Source organism: Lagenorhynchus albirostris, chromosome 9 (genome assembly GCF_949774975.1).
Source record: "Lagenorhynchus albirostris chromosome 9, mLagAlb1.1, whole genome shotgun sequence".
Lineage (NCBI taxonomy): Eukaryota > Metazoa > Chordata > Mammalia > Artiodactyla > Delphinidae > Lagenorhynchus > Lagenorhynchus albirostris.
Window position 1 is genome coordinate 61,054,107 of NC_083103.1, and position 12,068 is coordinate 61,066,174.

Here is a 12,068-nt window from a genome sequence, read left to right on the forward strand (position 1 = left end):
TAGCTTTATTTCATTCTTCCTGTATGCAGTGTTTCCTACCCTACCCTTCACCCCTTCTTCAGTCTAGCATCCAGAAGCTTCTTTGGGTGTCCACTAGCATCTCTCAAATTTTAGTGTGCATAAGAATCACCTGGGATGCTTGTAAAAACAGATTCCTTGGCCCTACCCTCAGAGATTGTGATTCTTCACGTCTCTGGTGGAGCTGGAGATTCAGAAATTCTAGTAATCTGCCTGGTAAAATCTGCTGCTACCAGTTCAGAGACTGCATCTTGAGTAGCAATGCTGTAGAGAAACTATATAAATCCTTCCCAGGATTATTTACCCTTGTTCTTAACCTGCTCTGCCAGGCTGAGCTCCTTAGAGCAACAGTGGCTTCTTTGCCTAGGTATATGGGGCACGTGCCTTCAAAGGAGCCATTACAGAAAGAAGGGCCCGTGTGTGACTCTCATCCATCAATCACATTCTTCACTTGGACAACTGTTATATTTTCTCATTGCTTCCCACCTTAGGTCCAATACGACAAGCCTACATACAGGCTTCCCAGCAGATGAGGAGTGATGAGTAGAGTAGGCAGCAAAGTGCCCTCTATAAGGGAACCACAGGGAAAAAAGATTGAGGTAGGTTTGTGAATGAATAAGTAGATCAGGTCTTCTACTGGAATAATTAAAATAATTATTCCAGTCTAAATAGGAGTTTTATAATTTCACGGAAAGAAACTGATGGGAGAATCAGTGAACTTTTAAGAAAGCTTTTAGTAATTGCTTGCATTTGCTTCCGTGTGTGTCATGTATAAGAGCCTTTAAATTTGACAAACACTTAAGGGCCATGAGGACAGGGACCATGTCTTCCACATGAACATACCCAACAATTTCCTAGGACAGTGATGACTATTTAGAAGATTGAAAATATTTAATTCTAAGAAGGAAATGAAACCAACTCACAAAAGTTGGGAGGGTAATTTTATCATTAATTAGGTAATATATATAAAACACCTAGAATAAAGTGGTCCTTCAATAAATATTAGCTCCCTTCCCCTTCTGTTTCTCTCTTATGATTACCTAGGACAGCTCTGTCCGATAGAACTTCCTGGAATGATGAACATATTCTATATCTGCATTGTTGGATGTGGCACCCACTAACCATCCTGGCTACTGGGCACTTCAAATGTGGCTAGTACAACTGAGGAACTGAATTTTAAATTTTATATTATTTTAATTAAATTTAAATAACCACATGAGGCTTGAAGCTACTGCCTTGGAGAGCACAGGTCTAAAAGCTTATACAACATGCTAGTTGGCCACTACATGTGTCTGTTTGCTGAACTGAACTGATCCTTTTTCCTACAGGTATGCATATATTTAAGGTGAACGAGTGAAAAGGACAGCTGCCCCAGGGGCAGACCAAAAGGTGTGGTGAAAGGACAAAGACGGCAGGATCCAAACCGAAAAAAGAAGCTTCTGCCATATTGACCAAGCTTCTCAAAATTTAATATGCATACTAATCACTGGGGTTCTTCTTAAGAACACAGATTCTGATTTAGTAGGCCTTGAGTGAGAACTTAGATTCTATGCTCACAAGCTTCCAGGTAATAATGATGCTGCTAGTCAATGGGCCACATTTTAAGAAGTAAAGATCTAGATGTAGGGCAGCCCACAAACCTACATAACTGCTATCGGCCCTACCACTGAACTAGCTATGACTTCCGCATTCTTGTCTCAACAGTTCAAGACGATTAAGTCAAAGGCATGCTCTGTTTTATCAAAGGTACCCCCCAATCTTATGATGAACATTTATTAAGCATCTTCTACATACTGGGAAGAATATTTATAATAACCCCTGAAAGGCAAATATTATTACTCTTGTTTTACAAATAATAAAACAGAGGCTTAGATGGATAATTTGACTTAACCTGACTTGCCTGACTTAACTCAGGCAAGTACTAACTGGCAGAGGTGGGCTCAGAACCCAGTTGCTCCTGAATTCAAAGGCTAGTCTCTCTCATTAGACTCCTGTTACACAATGTGTGATGCACAACTGAGCCGCAGCTTCACCTGGAAACTTATTAGAAATGCATACTGTCAGGAGCCTTCCTATACCTACTAAATCAGAATCTTCATTTACGATCTCCAGGTGATTCTTATGTACATTAATATTTGAGAAATACTAAAAGATGTTCCACTTTTTGCCTTTTAGAGCAAAGTAACAAATGGAAAGGGATCTGCTGACTGTGGCAGTTGAGAAATGGATTTAGGTTGGCTAGGTTTGACTGACTGTGGAACAAATATTGATAGCACTGCCTCTATTGCTAAATTCCTATTGCCTCATGGGCATAGTTAAGCCAATATTAAGCTGTTTTCTGGCGTGTAAGTATATTTCATTTCTGGATAATACTACAAATCCAACAGATAAAAATATCAACAACATAGTTTTAACAGTGTTCACGGGAAACACCACCAAAAGAAACAAACTTGTTTGCTGAAAAATAAATGTACTAAAATCAGCAAATTCTTCGAAACTATCTCCATTATTAATCACTGCCAGAACGGTTCAAAGAAACAAACAATTCTGCTTTCTCTCCCTTCATGGATAATTCTGGAAAACCATCCAATTAAAAGTGAATAGTAGCCTAAATCACAAGGCTCTGTTTTTGTACAAAGTGACTCAAAGAAATTAATGCCTAACTCTCCAGCTCTATGACCAAGTGCTTGGTCATCCCATTTCTGCAATACGGCAACTTCCTCCTCAGAGAGTTCTTATTCTCAGCTTCTTGCCACTGGGATCAATCAGAAATGCATTTTAAATCTTGTTTAACAACACCTCTTGGTCTCAAGCTCATTCTTTGGCTCCCAAATGAAACTCACTGCTAATCTGATTGTTTCTCTGTGTCCCTGAATCCACATTATCTTTTATTTTCTCTCATCCCCAACTCTTCTCACCAATCTTTCACTCACACTGTCAGCCTTTCCTAGGGTCGTTTTATTCCCTTTAAATCACTCTCTTGTCCTCCGCCCCAGAATCACAGTTCTATTTTCATCCAGTGACCTTTCACATTTAAAGCTCTCCATAAAAATCTCACTGATAATATTGTAAGAATATTATGGTGGCTTTCAAATTGCTTTTACATAAATGATCTTGGCAGTCAAATACAATGGGTGTTACTACTAAGGACTCTCAACATTTTTGTAACCTAGCTCTTCCTTCTTCTTTTCTCTCATCTACTCTCCTCTCTTTTCTCTCTCTCTCACTTTCTTGGGAGGTTTTCAAAGACACAATCCTGGAATTTCTGGAACAAAGTTCCTTGTCTCCACTGTTATTTCTACCTCCGGAAATAAAGTGGCAGACAACAAAATGTCTCACAGGAAAGCAAAATCATTATACTGCTAATACTAGCTAGATGTTCCTTTTATTTTCAATATTTTCGCTTAGACATCCTTGATAATGTAGACAATCACTCTCCATACCAGTTGAATCAGTTCCCCTTGGCACTTTGTTTATTTCTACCAATATTTTTAAAGTGTAAGATTCCTTCTTTTGTACCTATTTTTTCTTACAATGGGACATATACAGATTCTTAGCCCTTTTATTTAAGGCTTTGGTGGGGTAAATTAGTTTCTTGTTTAGAAAATATTCACTCCATCCTCCACCTTGAATTTGGCAATATGACTTACTTTGGCCACTGGGGTGTTAGTAGATGGGATATGAGCAGAGGCTGTAACTCAACTTGTGTCTTGGGCTTGTATATTCTTGCCTCCTTTATTGAAAATAAGGTCACCATATGTGCGTGGGTTTACGTCTGGGCTTTCTATACTGTTCCATTGATCTGTATTTCAGTTTTTGTTCCAGTACCATAGTGTCTTGATTACTATAGGTTTGTAGTATAGTCTGAAGTCTGGGAGTTTGATTCCTCCAGCTCCATTTTTCTTTCTCAAGATTGCTTTGGCCATTCGGGGTCTTTTGTGTTTCCATACACATTCTGAAATTTTTTGTTCTAGTTCTGTGAACTAGAACATTGCCATTGGTAGTTTGATAGGGATTGCATTGAATCTGTAGATTTTCACAATGTTGATTCTACCGATCCAAGAACATGGTATATCTCTCCATCAGTTTGTAACATCTTTAATTACTTTCATCAGTATCTTATAGTTTTCTGCATACAGGTCTTTTGTCTCCTTAGGTAGGTTTATGCCTAGGTATTTTATTCTTTTTCTTGCAATGGTGAATGGGAGTGTTTCTTTAATTTCTCTTTCAGATTTTTCATCATTAGTGTATAGGAATGTAAGAGATTACTGTGTACTAATTTTGTGCCCTGCTACTTTACCAAATTCATTGATTAGCTCTAGTAGTTTTCTGGTAGCATCCTTAGGATTATCTATGTTTAGTATCATGTCACCTGCAAACAGTGACAGCTTTACTTCTTCTTTTCCGATTTGGATTCCTTTTATTTCTTTTTCTTCTCTGATTGCCGTGGCTAAAACTTCCAAAACTATGTTGAATAACAGTGGTGAGAGTGGACAACCTTGTCTTGTTCCTGATCTTAGAGGAAATGCTTTCAGTTTTTCACCATTGAGAATGATGTTGGCTGTGGGTTTGTCATATATGGCCTTTATTATGTTGAGGTAAGTCCCCTCTATGCCTACTTTCTGGGGGGAGGTTTTCAAAAATGGGTGTTGAATTTTGTTGAAAGCTTTTTCTCCATCTATTGAGATGAGCATATGGTTTTTCTCCTTCAATTTGTTAATATGGTGTATCACATTGATTGATTTGCGTATATTGAAGAATCCTTGTATTCCTGGGATAAACCCCACTTGATCATGGTGTATGACCCTTTAATATACAGTTGGATTCTGCTTGCTAGTATTTTGTTGAGGATTTCTGCACCTATGTTCATCACTGATACTGGCCTGTAGTTTTCTTTTTTGTGACATCTTTGGATTTGGTATCAGGGTGATGGTGGCCTCATTAGGAGTATTCCTGAGTTAGGGAGTATTCCTCTCTCTGCTATATTTTGGAAGAGTTTGAGGATAGATGTTATCTCTTCTCTAAATGTTTGATAGACTTCGCCTGTGAAGCCATCTGGTTCTTGGCGTTTGTTTGTTGGAAGATTTTTAAGCACAGTTTCAATTCTAGTGCTTGTGATTGGTCTGCTTATATTTTCTATTTCTTCCTGGTTCAGTCTTGGAAGGTTGTGCTTTTCTAAGAATTTGTCCATTTCGTCCAGGTTGTCCATTTTATTGACATATAGTTGCTTGTAGTAATCTCTCATAATCCTTTGTATTTCTGCAGTGTCAGTTGTTACTTCTCCTGTTTCATTTCTAATTCTATTGATTTGAATCTTCTTCCTTTTTTTCTTCATGAATCTGGTTAACGGTTTATCAATTTTGTTTATCTTTTCAAAGAACGAGCTTTTACTTTTACTGGTCTTTTCTATTGTTTCCTTCATTTCTTTTTCATTTATTTCTGGTCTGATCTTTATGATTTCTTTCCTTCTGCTAACTTTGGGGTTCTTTTGTTCTTCTTTCTCTAATTGTTTTAGGTGTAAGATTAGGTTGTTTATTTGAGATGTTTCTCGTTTCTTGAGGTAGGATTGTATTGTTATAAACTTCCCTCTTAGAACTGTTTTTGCTGCATTCCATAGGTTTTGGGTCATCATGTTTTCACTGTCATTTGTTTCTAGGTATTTTTTTACTTCCTCTTTGATTTCGTTAGTGATCTCTTAGCTATTTAGTAGAGTATTGTTTAGCCTCCATGTGTTTGTATTTTTTACAGATTTTTTTCCTGTAATTGATATCTAGTCTCATAGCATTATGGTCAGAAAAGATACCTGATACAATATCAATTTTCTTAAATTTACCAAGGCTTGATTTGTGACCCAAGACATGATCTATGTTCCCTGAGCACTTGAGAAGAAAGTGTTTTCTGTTGTTTTTGGATGGTATGTCCTATAAATATCAATCAAGCCCATCTTGATTAATGTAACATTTAAAGCTTGTGTTTCCTTATTTATTTTCATTTTGGTTGATCTGTCCATTCGTGAAAGTGGGGTGTTAACATCCCCTACTATGACTGTGTTACTGTCGATTTCCCATTTTATGGCTGTTATAATTCTCCTTATGTATTGAGGTACTCCTATGTTGCGTGCATAAATATTTACAACTGTTACACCTTCTTGGATTGATCCCTTGATCATTATGTAGTGTCCTTCTTTGTCTCTTGTAATAGTCTTTATATTAAAGTCTATTTTGTCTGATATGAGAATTGCTACTCCAGCATTCTTTTGATTTCCATTTGCATGGAATATCTTTTTCCATCCCCTCACTTTCAGTCTGTATTGTCCCTAGGTTTGAAGTGGGTCTCTTGTAGACAGCATATATACAGGTCTTGTTTTTGTATCCATTCAGCCAATCTATGTCTTTTGGTTGGAGCATTTAATCCATTTACATTCAAGGTAGTTATCAGTATGTATGTTCTATTACCATTTTCTTAATTGTTTTGGGGTTTTTATTGTAGGTCTTTTCCTTCTCTTGTGTTTCCGGCCTAGAGAAGTTCCTTTAGCATTTGCTGTAAAGCTGGCTTGGTGGTGCTGAATTCTCTTAGCTTTTACTTGTCTGTAAAGGTTTTTAAAACAAAGACTATGACAAGAGACAAAGAAGGACACTACATAATGATCAAGGGATCAATCCAAGAAGAAGATATAACAATTGTAAATATTTATGCACCCAACATAGGAACACCTCAATAAATAAGGCAAATACTAACAGCCATAAAAGGGGAAATTGACAGTAACACAATCATAGCAGGGGACTTTAACACCCCACTTTCACCAATGGACAGATCATCCAAAATGAAAATAAATAAGGAAACAAAAGCTTTAAATGATACATTCAACAAGATGGACTTAACTGATATTTATAGGACATTCCATCCGAAAAAAACAGAATACACTTTCTTCTCAAGTGCTCATGGAACATTCTCCAGGATAGATCATATCTTGGGTCACAAATCAAGCCTTGGTAAATTTAAGAAAATTGTAATTGTATCAAGTATCTTTTCTGACCACAACACTATGAGACTAGATATCAATTACAGGAAAAAATCTGTAAAAAATACAAACACATGGAGGCTAAACAACACACTACTTAATAACAAAGAGATCACTGAAGAAATCAAAGAGGAAATCAAAAGATACCTAGAAACAAATGTCAATGAAAACACGACGACCCAAAATCTATGGGATGCAGCAAAAGCAGTTCTAAGAGTGAAGTTTATAGCAATACAATCCTACCTTAAGAAACAAGAAATATCTCAAATAAACAACCTAATCTTACACCTAAAATAGAGAAAGAAGAACAAAAGAACCCCAAAGTTAGCAGAAGGAAAGAAATCATAAAGATCAGATCAGAAATAAATGAAAAAGAAATTAAGGAAATGATAGCAAAGATCAATAAAACTGAAAGCTGGTTCTTTGAGAAGATAAACAAAATTGAGAAACCATTAGCCAGGCTTATCAAGAAAAAAAGGGAGAAGACTCAAATCAATAGAATTAGAAATGAAAAAAGAGAAGTAACAACTGACACTGCGAAAATACAAAGGATCATGAGAAATTACTACAAGAAACTATATGCCAATAAAATGGACAACCTGGAAGAAATGGACAAATTCTTAGAAATGTACAACCATCTGAGACTAAATCAGGAAGAAATAGAAAATATGAACAGACCAATCACAAGCACTGAAATTGAAACTGTGATTTAAAATCTTCCAACAGGGGGCTTCCCTGGTGGCGCAGTGGTTGAGAGTCCGCCTGCCAATGCAGGGGACATGGGTTCGTGCCCCGGTCTGGGAAGATCCCACATGCCGCGGAGCAGCTGGGCCCGTGAGCCATGGCCACTGAGCCTGCGTGTCCGGAGCCTGTGCTCCGCAACGGGAGAGGCCCCAACAGTGAGAGGCCCGCGTACCGCAAAAAAAAAAAAAAAAAGTATAATCTTCCAACAAACAGAAGTCCAGGAACAGATGGCTTCACAGAGGACTATATATTTCTAAAACCAAATTTGCTATTTGGCAAAATTAATACATTTACTTGTAATGAAATTATTTTGGGGGAGGACTTTAATGCATAAGTTAAAATTTGTCATTTAGGTAATATTTTAAGGAAGGAAATGTTCTTATGCAACATGACTGAAATGCTCTGGGGAACTCTGAATTTGTTTTTTCATTAAATAGAACTGAAATTATGTGAACTAGAACATGTGACAGAAAAGAGGAAAACAAAGTATAGAACACCAAGGAATGAGAAAATAGACTGCAAAAGGAACAGTGATTTGTTCAAGGTCAACAAAAGGGAGGAACAAAAGGGAGGGTTAGGCCTATGTCCAGACACAAAGCACATTGATCTACATTAATGCTTGTGTGCTAAATCTGCCATTTTTCAATATATATTATAGTTATGTTTCTCAAACATGGGGGAAGATATTAATATTTAATATTCTCAGGGTCTAGCACATGTTACTGCATATGTATTTACTGAATAAAATAATAAATAAATAAACCCCCATTAACTGGAAGTTAATGAAGCATGATTTCATACACATAACCTTATGAGATCCTCACTAACACCTCTGAGGTAGATATTATAATTCCTATCTTATACATCAATTTACGTCCAGAAGGAGTAAATGAATAGCTCAACAACATACTGCCATGAGAATTGGGACAGTTTCATCATACCTAGCAAACATGTCTAAAGATCCTACCCTTAAGGAAGCTCAAAGAGGGTTTGCATTAAGTACAACAAAGTTGAAGATAATTAAAAAAAATTCCTTTGAAGAACTCAAAAGCAGATACAGAATTGATATTTAGGAGAATGAGAGCAATTTGATTAATTTGTTATACATGGCTGATTTTACTAGCTAATCAGTTGGGCTACCAATTGAGCATGTCTATTCAAAATCCTCAGATTCTTATTCATAAATTATTTGTACATGATGGCATCTGGAAGTTAGTCATGAAAACCCTAATAGAAGGCTTTGAATAAATATAGGTCTATCACAAGAAAGCAGTCCTACTTAACACGGTCAAGTCTCTCTGCTCCATGTCTACTTCAAAGCACTGCTCATCTGCTTTAGATGATGCCAATGGGTATAGTAAAGAGATTCATTATATTAAAGACACAGAATTCCTTAATATATATATGGATCCCTGCCTCAAGGGTATTTAAGCTTCTGTGACAACTTGTCATCCACCCAAAGCTACACATTGCTGGGGAGTAAGTAACAAAACTTTGTTCTCAAGCTGAGAGGCAGAAAAGGAGGGAGGGAAGGAGGAAACACAAGCAGCAGAAAGATCAGAGTCAAGTAAGATCTCAAACTCTACAGCCAGGATACCTAGATTCATTCTTGGCTCTGCCTCTTACTGTGCAATTTTGAGAAAGTTACTTAACTTCTTTATGACTCAGTTTCCTCATCTGTAAAATGGAGAAATTAACAGTACCTATCTCATAGGGTTGTTACGAGGATTAAATGAGTTAATATTTGATAAGTGCTTAAAGCAGCTTCAGGCATACAATAATCCTAATATAAACGTTTGAAAAACAAAGAAGGGTAGGAAGAGTGAGAGATAGAATAGGGAATACTATGTGTTTTTAATATTTGCTTTGCTTCCTTCCAACAGAGTCGTTTACTTTCCACAGGTGGGGCCACTTGATTCCTACCGGTAAGCTTAACCCCATTTCCAGTCTGACCCCAAATGACTCTTGCTCAGAAAGATTTAAGAAGCCCTAGTTCAGTAGTTCAGGTGATTCAGCATTAAAGTCAAGCTCGCTGTTATTCCTGTCCTGACCCTGCGTCCCAGTTTTAATCACTTGTCCCCGTAATCAAGTCCCAACTTGCACTCCAGTTCTGGCATTCTGCTCCCCTGTGGCCGAGTCCCGGCTTGCAGAACCTGCTCAGGACCTCCAGTTCCTCTGAGGCAGGTATCTCCCAAAGGGCAGCCTTTAGACTAGACACACTTTGGCAAAGAGTGTTTGAACTTTTGAGAATTAGTTGCCTGTAAAATTGTATAAAAATTCAAATTTCTGATTTCTCTTGAGAAATGGAATGTTCAGGCAACTCTTGATCCCATTTCCCTTTGGTCCCCCCCACTGGAGCCAAGTGGCAGGTGCTCTCACTTTGGAAGATCACATGCTCTCTATTCCCCTCTCTCCCCATGCCTCCTGCTCCATCTGTTTCTGTGACTTGCTTGGTTCTTGTAGGCATTTGAGGTTGGGGTCTACGACTGAGAATAGCCAGTACTTACCAAGCACTTTGTACTCATTTAATCAAAGACCAGGGATCTGTTTGTTCTTGTGCATTATGCCTGCAGCCCTTCTCTTTGCTTCAAACCTTCTGTCTGCATGCATCTGTGTCCCATCTTCCTAAATCACTCTCCTCTATCCATCAGCTAGGGCGACTCACAAAGCTTTACGACTTTATGGACCTCCATGAAGTCAACCACTCATACCACTGTGGCCCAGCACCACTTTCCCATCACCCCTGCCCAGCCAGACTGTCGTCAAGAATTTTGGCCATCCTAGTGGTTATATTTCAGATACAGAATTTGGGGCTTTACTGATCTGCCTGTGCTTTTTATCTCATGCCCCACGCTTCTATAAAACCATACATCTTATTATATATAGATAGAATTCATCCTCCCAAAATTTTGTTCCAATTCTTGTTAGAAGCCTAGCAAAATCCATTAAATATTTAATGATCACTTATTATGTTCTAGACTCTATCATATAAATTGATTTGAGTATTCCTTTATTAAGAAACCCAGAGAAGTTTGTTCAATTTCTTTTCAGGGAACCACTTAAGAAACTAACATTATTTGATCACAATTGGCTGCGGTTTATTTTTCTCATGATAGGCCCTTGTGCTTTACAAAACAATGAATCAAAGAGGAAAATGTCAGCATGCCTAAGCTGTGAGTTAGCAAATATCAAAAGAAAACTCACAGAACTCATGCTACACATCATTTCACGAGATTATCTGGATTGGGTAAAACGGAATATGTACAAAATTTTAAATTCAGCTGATTGAGTTCTATCGGTTTTTAAAGATAGTCTTAATAAAAATGTTACTTACATAAGGAATCGTGTCCAAAGTATCTGTGTTGACAATTATAGGAGCAGGGCTGGCCTAAAAAAGAGAAATAGAAAAAAGTTTTAAATAACAAGTTGTCTATTCTGAGATAGGATCTGTTAACTTATTTAACCAAGAGCTCAACAGTATTTCTTGAGAACCTGTATAGGCACTATGTCAGGTGTTGCGGGGGGGATAAATGAAGTGGCTCAGAGTCCCCTTCACCCTCCTCCCTTCAAATATATGTTTGCAACATTGACCACATAATGAAATGAAGTAAGCAACAGAACTCAAAGGTGAGGAAGTGAGGATTCGTACAGTGTAAGAGGCAAGGACTTCCAATAAACTTGGCGAGGAGTTAAAAATTTCTTTATGAAACGGCTGTGCTAAAGAATTTTGATTTCTCTCTCATGGAAGCAAAATTAAACCTAAAACAATGTAACTCTTTTCTTTAAACTGGCTTTTGAGAGTATGTTGTATACAAAACAAAATAGAAGGGTTCACTTATTGACATCTTACATATATTTACTTATTTTTCATGCTGTGTCATACCTTTTCTTTGTCGTTTATGCACCTTTGAGGATATACTTTAGATATCCTCAGAAAATTAAAAATTAGTCAAAGGTGACAGAAAATCATATTATATATGCTAAAGTTTCTTTAAAAAAATTGTCCAAAATACAGCCATTCCTTTTAAAGTTGAATAGGAATCTGTGTAAAACTGATACAGGAGTGTTACAAGCCAAGTCTTAGAAAATAAGAGATTGCAATCTATTTGCATCAACCAATCTGACTTCATGAATATTAAGTAGATCTATCTTTATTTTCTGTTTCTAGAATATTCACAGCAACTTTTCCTTCATGCCCTGAAGGATCTTTAATCTCCTTCCCAAACTGCAGATTTCATTTAGATAGAGGAAATAGTCTCATCATGATTAATCGAGAGCTGTCCTA

General features: G+C 37.2%; 1 protein-coding gene across 1 annotated transcript in view; it reads right to left on the reverse strand.

The window, feature by feature from the left end:
- DLG2 (discs large MAGUK scaffold protein 2) overlaps nucleotides 1-12,068 on the reverse strand; it is an 812,204-nt gene that overhangs the window by 745,689 nt on the left and 54,447 nt on the right. The window contains exon 2 of the mRNA XM_060157866.1: nucleotides 11,118-11,171. Within this exon, the coding sequence (XP_060013849.1) occupies nucleotides 11,118-11,171 (54 nt within the window). The remainder of the gene's footprint in view (nucleotides 1-11,117; nucleotides 11,172-12,068) is intronic.